Consider the following 14269-nt stretch of genomic DNA (forward strand, 5'->3'; position numbering starts at 1 on the left):
GGGGGCAGTGGGCAGTTAGAGTTAGAGTTAGACAGACACACACACAAGGAAATGCTCAACGACCATACAGTGACCTGATTGTTCAGTGAAGCAGGAGACAAGCCTGTCCACCACTACTGCACAAATTCTCTAAAATAAATTCCATTCCCTTAGACTTATTCCTACATCCCACAGCCTACTGAATCTACGTTATCCAAGCTATTATGGGTAGTACTTGTCCCTTCACCTTGACCCTTACTTCTCTCTGTTGCTGACCTTAAATTCATCTTCTCTTATAACTGACTCACTGACCAGTTGGGATAGTTTATTCTGATTCACATTTTCAAACCCTCCCCTTGCTTTGGATACCGTGACCACATTCCTCTTAATTTGTGTGAATGGTGCCCTCGTTTCTTTAGCCCACTCTTCACAAGGACAACTACTTCTTACTGGTGTCCTTCGTACCTACCTGAAGTGTAACACCCATGCCCAATAAAGTCTACCATTTCAAATGTTCATCAACTTACACACGAATCTCCTCCTCACCCCTCCAGTTTTAAACTGTCAAATCTGCTGCTCTCATTCTTCTTAACATTATAGAATCATAGAATCCCTGCAGTGTGGGGATAGGCCATTCAGCCCATCGAGTCTACACAGACCGTCTGAAAAGCATCCCACCTGGACCCAAACCCCTACCATATCCCTGTAACCCTGCATTTCCTATGACAAATCCACCTAAGCCAGGACATCCCTGAATACTATTGGCAATTTAGCATGGCCAATCCACCTAACCTGCACATCTTTGGACTGTGGGAAGAAACTGGAGCACCCAGAGGAAAACCATGCAGACATGGGGAGAATCTGCAAACTCCACACAGACAGTTGCCCGAGGTTGGAATTGAACAGTGCTAACCACTGAACTGCCGTGCCTCCCTACTACTGAATGTATATTTCTCCTCCTTATTCACTCTCTCAAAATCGATCATTGCTTTGCATGAACCGTCATCCAGTGTGTTTCTGTTCATGCCATCTCTCAGTAATTCTGAACACACAAACACAAGATTACTACTCCTTGTCAGATGCAGATTTTGATTTTGGACCCCAAGTCATCTATGCTGAGGACAGTAATGACCTCAAACCTGACCTGTGCAGACACCACCACTTATATCACGCTTACCTACAAACCATCCCTTACCCCCTACTCTCACTTTCCTGGTCTTTGCCACATTTCCCTTCATATCATGTATCCTTAATTTTACAACCAAGTCTCTCATTCAGCAACTCAGCAAACTAAAGCTTTTGAAAACTTCAAAGAGTGCCATTTCACTTCCTTTATCAATGCACACCATCTGATCCCCTCCAGGGGTCACTAATTAAGCTCTGCCTTTTAATTTTGTCCGATGCTGTATTCTCTGAACCTTCAATGGCATTAGGCTAAATTTTCCACAGTTCCCTGGTTTGCACCCAGCTTGAGCAGAATATTAGAATAATAGTATAAGGCCATAATAATTATTTGCCCAAGGGTATTTGTAGGGATTAAATTCAAAACCTCTCTCATTAGTGCAGGTTGCAGCCATTGTGACTCAGTGACTTCTCCACTTCGTTCCCATTCTGTTTTTAAGAATGTCTTCCTCATTTTAAAAAGTTATTCTATCAAATTGCTCCACTTTTTCCCCTTGCACTCTTCCTTTCTCACTGTTGTAATTTTCAATGGAAGCTGGAAGAAATCCTCATTAGCACGTCCTCCACATTTTTATACAGATTTCCTTTGCTTCAAATCAGACCTTCCCCACCCTTCACCACCTCTTGTACGTTTTACAGCTCATGAAATTCCAGACTGTCCCCGAACTGTCAGCAGGGACAAGTGATAAAATGTGAATCCTTGCATAGCTCAGAGTAGGACAACACTACCTGAAAAGCGAGGTGGTACTGGACTGATCTAGCACAGGGCAGTGGTACACACGGAACTCAGGCACAGTTTGAACAGACTGTGAAGGACAAGCGGCAAGTGCTTCAGCATTTTAACGGGTCAATCCTGTGTTCCGCAAGCCTGCATCATTTTCCCCTCTCACTGTCAGGGTGGAGATCAGTGGAATTGAGAATGGGGAGATGTTAGTATCATGCGGTAGACCAACATTTCCCCACTGCCTGATGGAGATGCTGGGATTAAATGCCAGCCCAATGTTTACTCCACAGGTATTAAGTGGTGTTTTATCACTGTGTGGAACAGAGGTGAGGAATTGGGCTCAGGAGAGATTCATTGTGGCAGTGTAGCACAGACTGACACCAGCAGATAGTATCAATATCACACAAAACACAAACACATGATGCTCAAGGCAGATTCAACACTTACCCTGTAAGGAGGTCTGATCTGGTTGGGGTGAGGACTCACAGTGTAGTAGTTTTCAGGGGCATAGCGGTCTCTGGGCTCTGTGACATAGTTGGTGACGGCAGATGGCAAATCCACGGGTATCGGGCTGTTTCGCATTTCCTCCCTCGTGTAGGACTGTGGAGGATGGTAAACCCGGCGCCCATCGTAATGTGCTGGGTACATTCCTGACACCGGCTGTGCCAGTGGGTACTGCTGAGGGCTAGAGTACTGAGAACTTCCCATCCTCTCTGAAATGTAGGCTGGGTAATGGTCCTGGTACTGAAGGGTGGAAGGGGGCATTGGAGGTTCTGGCACATTGCTAGTCCGTCGATACTGCGGCAGGTATGGAGTCACAGTTCCTGAAGAATGGTGAGGATAGTAAAGGTCTGGTAAAACAAAAGGAGGCTTCAGCATAGTATGTACATGTTGTGTTGCAAACTATCAAAAGTGAGGATACTGAAGAGTAGCTGGAGTCCAATTGAGTGTTTTATGCACATAAATGGATGCATGTATTTATGTAGCATCTTTCACAGTACCAGGAAAACTCTTTTTTTCAGTCAATTACATACCTGTGACGAGCAGTTAGTGTTCTAATACAAGAAATACAAAGCTCTCACAACAGAACATGGTAACGTTTGATAATTTAGTGCAGTGACTTTAATTGAGGGGTACATTTTGGTCAGGGCCCCTGCTTCTCTTACAAGATGGCGCCATTGGATTTTTCATATCCACTTGACAAGGTAGACAGGATCTTGAATTTAACGGAGATGTTTGTGTATGTTCAGATACATTTCTAAACGGAGCTGGGTTCCGCCTCAAACTGTGTCAACATGAATCATCTCACATAGCTCAGCAGCAAGTGCGGAACAGTGCAAATTCAAGTGGTCTATGGGACAAAGGGCAGGGCAATGTTTTTGGCCACAGGCCACGCTCAGAGAGTAGGTGCCCATCGGAAGATGGCTTCATCCATTCTCTCATATACTTGCAGAGCTGCTTTGGCTTTGCAAAGGAACCAACTGGAGTGGCAGCACCACCTTGTGGTCACAGTGTAGAACACAGTAGAGTGACTCAGAGATAGCAGGAACTGCCGATGCTGGAGATTCTGAGATAACAAGGTGTGGAGCTGGATGAACACAGCAGGCCGGGCAGCATCAGAGGAGCAGGAAAGCTGACGTTTCGGGTCTGGACCCTTCAAGGACCTGAAACGTCAGCTTTCCTGCTCCTCAGATGCTGCCTGGCCTGCCGTGTTCATCCAGCTCCACAGGAGAGTGACTGCTGTCTTTCTCTGCATGGAGTTGGAGATTTTTGCTCCAGAAACCAGAGTCCCAGTGGCGCCTTCCTTGGGACAGGGCTCTAGAGACCCGAGAGCTCACCACACGACCTGGTGGGCTTCCGTCCTCCGTCCAAATGTAGTATGGATGGTTTCTGCAGGATCTTTGTCAGGGATCCTCACTCTGGATCTGTTACAGGATGCTGACCGTGTTTTCACAAAAAAAGGGGAAGACTACTCACTTGGTGGACACTGTGCAGCCTCGTACGAAGTTGCAGAGCTCCGCGGGTCCTGGTAGTACACGTCCGGTTGCTGAGTGGGCGGGTACATTTGCGATCCCCGCGGCACCATCTGAATTGGCTTGGAGACTGGCATGGGTGGCATCTCCGCACTGATCCGGGGTGGCACAGACAGGGTATTGATGGGCAAGGCACCGAGCGAGTTCTTCTGGGACATTTCCATCCTGCCGAGAGATACAGGAGACAGACAGTCAGCTTGAGCTGATCTTGAGACATACACTCTGATGTTAGAGACACAGAGACAGCATGCGCGAGAGAGAGGGAGGGAAACACTGGTGCTTCCACACAAAGCTGGTGATGAGCCTGTCCATTAGAGTCATCGTGGTCAGAGCTCAGATGCAGCTACCTTCCCAGATCACAGAAGAGCCTTATGGTCATTTTAATCCTTCTGACCAGAGTCTGTGGATAAGGCAGCCAGCCAGTAGCTCTCAGCTCACTTGTGACAACTGGCAGAAGGTGGTGACAGTGAGTCACCAGAAGACTGAAACCAGTACCTCAATGGGCCTTGTACACTCACTGGATACTGTGGACTGACTTTAACATTAGGAGTCAACGCAAGAGCATGATCTTGTGGGGGAACGGCAGGGCAGAGAGCTTTAGTCTGTTTCGGTTTTGGAGACATGGGAACTGTTGTGCTGGATCTGTGTAGCTAGCTCCACAATGACTAGAGAAACTGCTACTTCAAGTACAGAAGGTAACCTTATGATTGGGACTTCCAGAGCATTGGAGGTTTGACCAACATTCATCCTGCTCTTGAAAGCATTTCTTTGCTCTTGGGATGTGGGCAATTGCTAGCAGGAACACTCATTACTGCCCACCGTTGGGTGCAAGATAAAGGAAAACCTGCAGGTCTAAAGCAGCTTTCATCAATTCAGGGCCTCTCAAAGTGCCTGTCTGCCAATGAAGTGTCATCACCCCTGTAATGTAGGCAGTGCATTGCCATTTGGCACATAGCAAGATCCTACAGCATGACTGTAAGCCTATAGAAGATAATAATTTAACCATTAATTTTTCCACAGCTAGAACTAAGGTTCATAGTTTAAAAATGAAGGGTCACCCATTTAAAACGGAGACGAGAAATCATACCCTTGCTCGAAGGACCGGTCTTCGGAATTTCCTTCCTCACAAAAGGTAGTGAATGCAGAATCTTTAAATATTTTAAGGCAGAGGTAGACAGATTCTGGATGACCAAGGGGGTGAAAGATTACTAGGGATATGTAGGAATTAGCAGGTAAAGTCATTGTATCGAATGGCAGAGCAAGCTCGAAGGGCCGAGTAGCCTCCTCTCAAATGTTTCAGTGATGTTGATTGCTGGATACATGCTGGGAAGGATATCAGATAGAACCATCCTGTTCTTGTTCTCAACAGTGCCAAGAGATCAACTGATCCAAGATGGTGCTAGTGAGTCTTTAGCTCAAGACACTGCAGAGTGATAACGCTCATTGCTAAACATCAGAATGATTGCTCGTAGCTTATAGCTGTGCCACTTCAGTGTGGGACCAGAGTCTGGGTATGGTCAGCAGGTTTCCCTCCTCAGAGCTCGCAAATAAACCAACCGTGAGAATCTAATTTCACAATTTAACACTGTGGGATTTGAACTCAGAATTTATGGTTTGTGCAACTGTACTGGGGATTGAATGCACAGTGGGTTTGATACTGGTAATCTGGAGGTTAATAATCCAGAAAAATTTGTTAAAATACCACTAAGTCATTGAGAAATTTAACTGTGTTTTCAAAACCTAGAAATGAAGAGTTGGTCTCAGCGAAAGCAAGTATGAGCACACCAGGCTGTTGCAAAAAACCCCAACTGGTTCCTGACCCAAAGTGTCAGCTTTACTGCCCCTCTGATGCTTCTTGGCCTGCTGTGTTCCGCCAGCTCCACAATGTTATCTATATTTATAACTGGCTCATGAATGTTGTTCTAAGAAGGAAACCCAACATTTTTTTATGATCAGGGCCTATCCACAACTCCAATTCCACACCAATGCATCTGACTCTTAAATCATCTTACCTGCATTGGACTACAATGGTTTAAGGTGGTGGCTCACAAGGGCAGTCAGTGGGATCGTAGTAATGTTAGGGGACTAGTAATTCAGTGGCATAGGCTAAAGCTCTGGAGACATGACCACAAACTTTCAACTGTGGTGGGATCTATTTTAGTTACGTAATAACATCTGGAATTGGAAGCCAGTCACGGTACCCATGAGACCCATCATCAATTGATATAAAAAGCCATTTGGTCTATTCATGTACTTTCGGGAAGGGAATTGACAATTCTTACTGGCTTACGTGACTCCAGACTCTCAGCAATGTAATAAAGTGTCTCTTAACTGGCCTCCGAAATGGCCCAGCAAGTCGATTAGTACAAGGGCAATCAGGAACATGCAACAAATGGTGACCATATCCCTTGAATAAAGGGAAAAAAACGATTTACCACTTATTCCTGGAAGAAAAAGGTGAAACAGATTGTACAGACCAGTTGAGGGGGTGGGTAATCTAATTGAGATGTTGAAGATATGGATATCAGTGGATACAAAACCAAGGCAGCTGGGTGACTCTAGTACATAGTTCAGTTAAGATCGAATTGAATGAGGAGCTGACTAGAGAGGGGTGGAATGGTGTCTTTTCCTGTTTCTATATACCCATGTTACTGGTTCTGAGTTTGAGTCACACAGGACTCAACAGAACTACTTTAGCTCATGAACCACGGAGCTGCTTGGTGAGGAGATTGCATAGGATTATGTTTTCTTTCCAAGACAAGGCGGGGGAGAAACAGTGAGGGAGGATTTCTTTGTACAGGGATGATGAGAATATACAACTCTCTGCCACAAAGGAGCAAAACGCATCAGATTGTACTGAAGCATCTGCAGTATCTTGCTTTTGGTTTGAGTAGAATGGGATTGTCATCAGGCAAAGGAAGAAGAAGAATGTGGGCAAGGAACCTGGCAGAAACCACTTCTCTGAGAAACTGCAGTGCAATGCCCCTGAAAACCTGGCTTTCAACAATTCTCACTCTCCTCTGGTCAGCATCTCCAGGATGACATTTCGCACTGATTCAACCATGCTTACTCATAGTCTTGTTGGAATGTCAAGGTGTTTAGTCCCTCAGTTCACCAGCTATTGAGCTGATGCCTTCACAAATGCTCTTCACAACACCATCCCTGCCCCACTCACCTTACTACCCCATACAGGCCTTGGTTACTAATTCATTAACTATGCCTGCCCCCAAATCCTACCAGCTACTCTTACAGACATTCTCGATCCATCTGAATGTGTGCATATACACAGGTTCAGTGATTACACCAAGTTCAGATTTACCCCTCAAAATCCTCAGCACACAACTATTACGTAGTTTGCTATTCTCTCCTTTATCCAATGCTACCTGTGACTTGGTGGAGCACCCACCCCAGTTTCTGAATCTCAATGTCATGAGCTCAGCCTCCCAAACTAAACTTGGGCAGTCCCAAAATATCTCCAGCACCAGTTCTCAAAATGAAAAGTTAAACAGAGACCCCATCTGGCCTGTCAGGTTGACATCAAAGATGCCATGATACTAGTTCCTAAGAAGAGCAGCAGGGAGAGTTCTCCCAGATGACCTGAACAAACACTTCTACCTCAACCAACATTGCCAAGATTAGAGCATCTGGATTTTCTTTTGGCTGTTTGTGGGAATCTTTCTGTGTAAAAATTGGTTGCTGCATTTTCTACATTGCAGTGTTGACAATTCATTAACTGCAGATCATGTATGGGAAGGCCAAGGTTATCAAAGGCACTTTATAAAGGCAAGCTCTCTCTTAAATGGTTTTCTATGCAATTTTACAGGGGGCGTTCAAACAATGTGAATGATTGCCCCTCACGAGATTCTTTAGTCTGAGGTAAAGACTTTGTCATAGTGTGTGCTCAGAATCTGGAATACCCTGCCGAGTGCATTGTACAAGCACATTAAATTGTGAGCTTCAAATTGGAATCAAATAATTATTTGAAAAGATTCACAGAGCCATGGAAAAAGGGTGGGAACTAGGTAAATAGCTTTCACAGGGATCTAGCATGGATAGGCCAGTCTGAATGGCTTCCTTCTACGCTGTAATCATTCAATGAATGAACCTTGGAGGGAGATCCATTTCCCCCAGATCTGGGACAGACAGAATGGAACTGGTGGTGAATGGTAGGATGTTGCAAGCAGGGTCCAGGACACAAGAGTACATTAGGGCTCATTACCCTGGTTCCAGGCTTGGGTTGCAGGGTGGAAGCCCTTGTTAGGAGTGCCACCAAGACCTGAGAGCTCCATCCTTGCCCCTGGTTGCAGGGTGACCTCCAGAGATGGCACTGAGATTCCTACCTTCCTGGCAGCTAGAACAGGTGATGGACTCTGTGGCTGTGTTAACAGTACTTAACAGCATAGTTTTATACGGTTTCCTTACGAGTCAGGTGGTGATCCCGACACCGAGCCTGGTGCGCTCATGCTCATGTCGCTCATCTTGCCCGACTTCATGGTGAGGTCGTAGGCACAGTCGGTGCCACGGGAGATCAGCTGTGCAATGCTGCTGCTCGCTGCCACCATGCCGTTCTGAATGGACACAGGCTTCGTGCCAGTTTCCAAGGAGCCCTCGTCCGATAAGGTGTTGGACGTTACCGACATCACCCCTCCAACCTTGCTGAGCTGGGTCAGGGACTGGCTGAGGGTCCGGCCGGCTGCTAACCTCTTGTTCCGCATGCGAAATCTGGTGGTGGGAGACAGAGAGGGAGACACATTATCAAGAAGTCAAATGGTGCACTTCAATAAAGGTCTGTGAAAGGCCTGATGCACCCAATGGAGCCAGTTCAATTAGCGCCAGAGAGATAGAGTTGGAGGGCGGAGGTGCTGGGGCGATATAGTGAGGAAGGGATGGAGCCCTGCCAGAGACAGCACGTTGGGTGACAACAGGGAACACTTCTGGCCCTGAAAGTTGCTCAGTGCAGCATGAAGTAAACTGTTCAGCAGGAAGTCCAAGGAGTGACAAAGAAGATCTCCTGCAATTTCAGGAAGTCTCCATCATTCATTATAAATTGGAGTCTGTTCACTCATGTTCTGCAGACTTGGGGTTATGACCAGAAATCAGTACATTGCAGTGAGTCCTAAAGCCAAAACTTCCAGTAGGTACACTAAGTAAAATCCAAGAGGGAAAAAACACAGGGTCATGGTAACAAAAACTATATTTGAACATGATATAAATGTACTTTGCTGTCATTTCATTAATAGACAAGGATCATCTTTGCTTCCACTAGAGTTTTGAAGAGTGAAGGGTGATTTGATTGAAGTTTATAAAGATCCCAAATGATCTTGACAAGATGAACGTGGAAACGCTTCCTCTTGTGGGGGAGTTCTGAACTAGGGGCACTTAAAAATTAGGGATTGGCCTTTCAGCCCAGACACGAGGAGATTTTCTTCGTTTTGAGGGCTAACCAACTTTGTAATTCTCTTCCTCAAAATTGTGGAGACGGGATCGTTGATTTTTGTTTTAAAAACAGAAGTAGATAGATCCTTAAATAAAAACAGTAAGTCCTGGAGAAACTCCTTTGGTCTGGCAGCATCTGTGAACAGAGAAACAGAATATATAGAGTCTACACAAGTGTCCTTCAGAACCCAGATTGATTCTGCCGAGAATCTAACATTATCAGGGGTTGACAGGAGCATGGAATTAGGAGCACAAACAGCTCAGAGCAGAGCAGGTTCAAAGGGTTGAGCGGCCTATTTCCATTGTCCAACTGGGTAGCAAAGAGCTCCAAAAATGCCCAAGCTGGTGTGTCACAAGGACACATGAGCCTGGTGACTAATGGCAGGAGTGGGAATGTGCATTTCATGGAGGATGTCATGTGATGAAACTTTCAGGAATACAAATCAACCAGGCTGGAAAACTGAAGAATTTCCTGATGTGTAACTAGATAGTGTCATCAGGAATTAATTCTACACACGTGATTACGGATAGCAGTGATGACATTGGCTTCCAGTCAAATATTAAATATATTTTAATTGCTAACCATAAACCATCTCACCAGCAGTGGTCATCGTTAGCTGTCTTACTCACAGATAATCTGCTCTTTTTGGGTTTCATCAGTGTTTGTGAAATGATTTGGGGGGTGGGGGAGGGGGAGGGGGGGAAGAGCGCGTGGTCCCTTTAAATGATGTGTTTTTTTTCCCAAGCCTGAAACTGAGCCATTGGATTAAAAGGCTGTGTAGTTAGCAACCCAGGCAGCAGTTTGTTATATTATTAAGGCACCCAGTTTGAAATTCAGCCAATTACAGGGGGTTCTGCTATAGCACGAAAGTTGCGTTCCAACACAACATTGTGCTATAGAAAATCACACTACGTAAATAATGAGGTCTATGGGAAAAGTGGGGTTAGGGGCACAAAGGCCCCTATTATAAGGCCACAATTATGTTTTCCAAAATTCTTCCTCACCTGTGTAGCTTCAATCTCATAGCTACAGTTATAATGACAGTTTATCTATCAAGTGATGCTGCAAAGAGGCAATACATCTACGAATCTGACCTTGTATTTACAATGAAGTGACAGCTGGGCTTTCAATAGAGTCTGACCACTGGAAATCCCAGCAACGGTCAGTACTGTACGATAGTGCGAGTATGATCCAAAGGAGGTGAGCAGTGTAAAATCATGAGAGATAGAGCTCACAGCCAGCAACCCTCCATGAAACTCCCCTGAAATTGACATGTCGGCAATTTTTAGTAAAATTCCCTTCTCCATTTAAATGCTGATCTGACATGACATTCCATTGCCAGAGTCTTCTGGACAGATTTTCGGATAAGTGAAGCTGAGGAATCTGACCTTTCTTTCCTATGTAGCCCATTAGCATTGAAGTTAATTGTATGATTAAAATGCGTTATAAACCTGAATAACATTGTATTCAAAATAGTGCAAAGAGCAATCCATACACTATGGAATCGTGTTATAGCCAACATAAGTTCGTGTTTTACAAATACCGTTCCCATATTTGTCAATCACATTATAGCAAATTCACATTGCTGGAACATGTTATAGGAGAACCCCTGTAATTTAAGCCAGGCACTTAGTGGCTATAAACCAATTAAATTTAAATTTGGAGGTTTTGAGGACCTAGGACCAAGCCTAGTATAAGAAATTAATAGGTCATCAAGGGCATAAAAGAAGAGGGCATTTGAAAATAGGTGTGAGAGCAACTGCCATCTAATAGAGTTAACAATCCATCAGCTCTAAAGAGAAAAATCACTGGCTCTCACAGAATTCTCCACGCTGTCAGAGTACCCATCATCTAAATAAAGGTATAGCAACACTCTTAGCTAATATTCCTGACACAAGAATTCGACAGAGAAAGGCATTCTGGACTGAGGATCAGCAGAGAGGGCACAAAGCATTTTGGAAGACATATCTTGGCTGTATATGAGAGATTAAGTTTTAATTTTATAAACATTATTTTGGTTTATACAAGTGGGACTTACATTTATTGGAATGGCATACCATTAGAACTTTGTTTTTTTTCCCAGGAATAGTTAGTAGTGAAGGAGGAATTGTTCAATTCGCTAGTAGTTCTGTTAATTTGTTCACTGTCAGATAAATAAATTGTTACTTGTTGATTATAGAGAGTGAGTGAAAGGATTTCATTTCGTTTAACCACTCCTTTGTAACAGTTTGGTGGGGGGAGTGGGGGGGGGTGTGGTGAGAGGCAGTTTATAGCACTTTTCACACTTCCTTTCACAAGCTATGAGGCAAGGCAAGCTTCTCTGGGTGTTTCAGTTTTAGTTATCAGAGTGGGGGGTCAACATCTGCTTCATAACACGAATGTACAGTGGCTTCAAGAGCAGGTCAGAAGTTGGGTTCTGCAGAAAAGTGCACACTCCTCAGTAATATTTCCTTTTTTTTTTCCTGATGTTGTGTTCAGCCTTTTCAAGGCACTTACCATTCAATTCTTGTGTGTGGCCACACACGCATATTATTTTGAAAAGGACAACTTGCGCAGCAAAACCACAGAGGCCGCTCACATCTGTCTAACTCATTGAGAACATCGCTTCTATTCTTCCCAATTGTTGTCCACCATCTACAAGGCACAAATCACGACCGGAGACTTATGACCGGCAGTGTACCATAGGGATTAGTGCTGGACCCACTGCTTTTTGTCATTTACATAATTGATTTGGATGGCAATATAGCTGGCACAGTTAGTAAGTTGGCTGACAACACCAAAATTGGTGGTATAGTGGACAGTGAAGGTTACCTAAGACCACAATGATATCTCGATCAGCTAAGCAAATGAGGTGAGGAATGGCAGATGGAATTTAATTGAGATAAATGCGAGGTATTCTATTTTGGTAAGACAAACCAGGCCAGGACTTATACAGCTAATGGTGGGGCCCTGGGGAGTGTGGTCAAACAGAGAGACCAAGGGATGCAGGTGCATAGGATGGTAAAGGTGGTGTTTGGCCTTTATTAGCTACAGTATCAGAAACCAGAGTTGAGATATCATGTTACGGCTGTATAAGACATTGGTGCTGCCACTTTTAGAATATTGCATACAATTCTGGTCGCCCTGTTACAGGAAAGGTGAATAACCAAAGTCTTTATCCCAGGGTGGGGAAGTCTGGAAATAAAAGACATGGGTTTAAGGTGAGGGTGAAAAAATTTAAAAGGCACCTGAGGGGCAATATTTTCACATAAAGGGTGATGCGTGTACGGAATGAGCTGCAAGAGGAAGTGGAGGAGGTGGGAACAATTACAATATTTAGAAGACATTTGGACAGCTACATAAATAGGAAAAGTTAAGGGATATGTGCCAAATGAAGGCAAATGGGATTAGTTCCATTTGAGATACCTGGTCAGCATAGATGAGCTGGATTGAAGGGTCTGTTTCCACACTGTATGACGTTATGAGTGGGATGGAATATTTCCCACTTAGCTGTAGGAGTACAGCTCCAGAGCTAGGTTACATCACCTCTCCTTCACTGTTACTAGCTCAAAAACTGGGACTTCCTGCCCAACTAAATGAACTGCATTAGTTCAGGAAGGGAGCTCACTGCCACTTGCTGTCCATAATTGGGGGAAGGGCAATAAACACTGACCTTGTCAGCAACATTAGCGTACTGTAAATGAACATAAAGGTCTGGCTGGTTGCTTGGTAGAAGACAGTCCTTGGGAGATCGGTCTGCTGAATGTGACTGTAACTAGCAGTGACATCTGCTTATTTGTATAAAACACGTTTGATTTGATCTATTTTGTGATTATTGGATCAAGACAAAGGTATTGGAGCTTGTGAGGCAGGTGTCTTTCAGGAGAGGGTCTAGGTATAGTATGGCCTTTTCTGACAGACAGATGTTAGTCAGGAGCTGCTAACTTACAGCCTTGCTATGTCATAATTGAGGACATATTCTAATCTAACTTTGAGTGTACTGCTAAGGGAAATCTGCACTGACACAGATTTCAGATTGAAACACTAAACTGAGGCCCACGTTCAGATTCCCAACATCCCTCATTAAAGCAGTAAAGAAAACATCTCAATCTCCTCTGCTCCAAGAAAATCAACTCCAGTTCGTCCCAAAAAAAAAACAAAGAACTGCAGACCCTGGAAATCAGAAACAGAAATTGCTGGAAAATTTCAGCAGGTACGGAAGCATCTGTCGAGAGAAAACAGAGTTAATGTTTCGGGTCCAGTGACCCTTCTTCAGAAGGCAGTCTATCCCAATCTCTCTGTTACTGAAACTCTCCAGCCAAAGCAACATCTTGGTAATTTTGCTCTGCACCCTCTTCAATGCTATCACATCTTTCCTATAATATGGATTCTAGACCTGCACACAACACTCTAGCTGTGGCCTAACCAACGTTTTACATAGTTCCAGCAGAACCTCCCTGCTCTTAAACTTTATGCCTGAACCGAATGACAAGTATAGCATATGCACATTGTTATAGCACAAAGCACCTTGTCTATTTGATCTCTATCTTTGAGATGTTTGTAGTGTCAAGCACTGTAAAGACTGATGCAAATTATTGATTTAAATTATAAGCTAAATACCTATTTTCACTTTTACTCACACTCACTTGTGCTACTTTTTGTTTTAAATCTATATCCATAAAAGCTCATGCTGTTGGCTTTCATATTTCTTGCCAATTTACTTTCACAACTCATTTTCTCCTTCTTTATTAGCATTTTAGTCACCTGCAGCTGGTTCCCAAAAAAAATTCCAATCTTCTGACCTAATACCATTTTAATGTTGATTTGTATGCCTTAGTTTCTGATTTGATGCTCTCCTTGATCACCTTTATTCTCATTAAGTCCTTCTTTTTGACTAGAATAACTTTTTGCTGAGCATCATTAAATATCACTATA

General features: G+C 44.0%; 1 protein-coding gene across 8 annotated transcripts in view; it reads right to left on the reverse strand.

The window, feature by feature from the left end:
- LOC109915908 (roquin-1-like) overlaps positions 1–14269 on the reverse strand; it is a 100842-nt gene that overhangs the window by 20282 nt on the left and 66291 nt on the right. For 7 of the 8 annotated variants that reach the window (XM_020515583.2, XM_048601808.1, XM_048601807.1 and 4 more), the window contains 3 exons: positions 8341–8640; positions 3863–4083; positions 2333–2736 (listed from right to left, as the gene is read on the reverse strand). In XM_020515583.2, the coding sequence (XP_020371172.2) occupies positions 2333–2736; positions 3863–4083; positions 8341–8640 (925 nt within the window). The remainder of the gene's footprint in view (positions 1–2332; positions 2737–3862; positions 4084–8340; positions 8641–14269) is intronic. The other variant, XM_048601812.1, reaches the window with a different exon arrangement.

Source organism: Rhincodon typus, chromosome 10 (assembly GCF_021869965.1).
Source record: "Rhincodon typus isolate 14 chromosome 10, sRhiTyp1.1, whole genome shotgun sequence".
NCBI classification, from domain to species: domain Eukaryota; kingdom Metazoa; phylum Chordata; class Chondrichthyes; order Orectolobiformes; family Rhincodontidae; genus Rhincodon; species Rhincodon typus.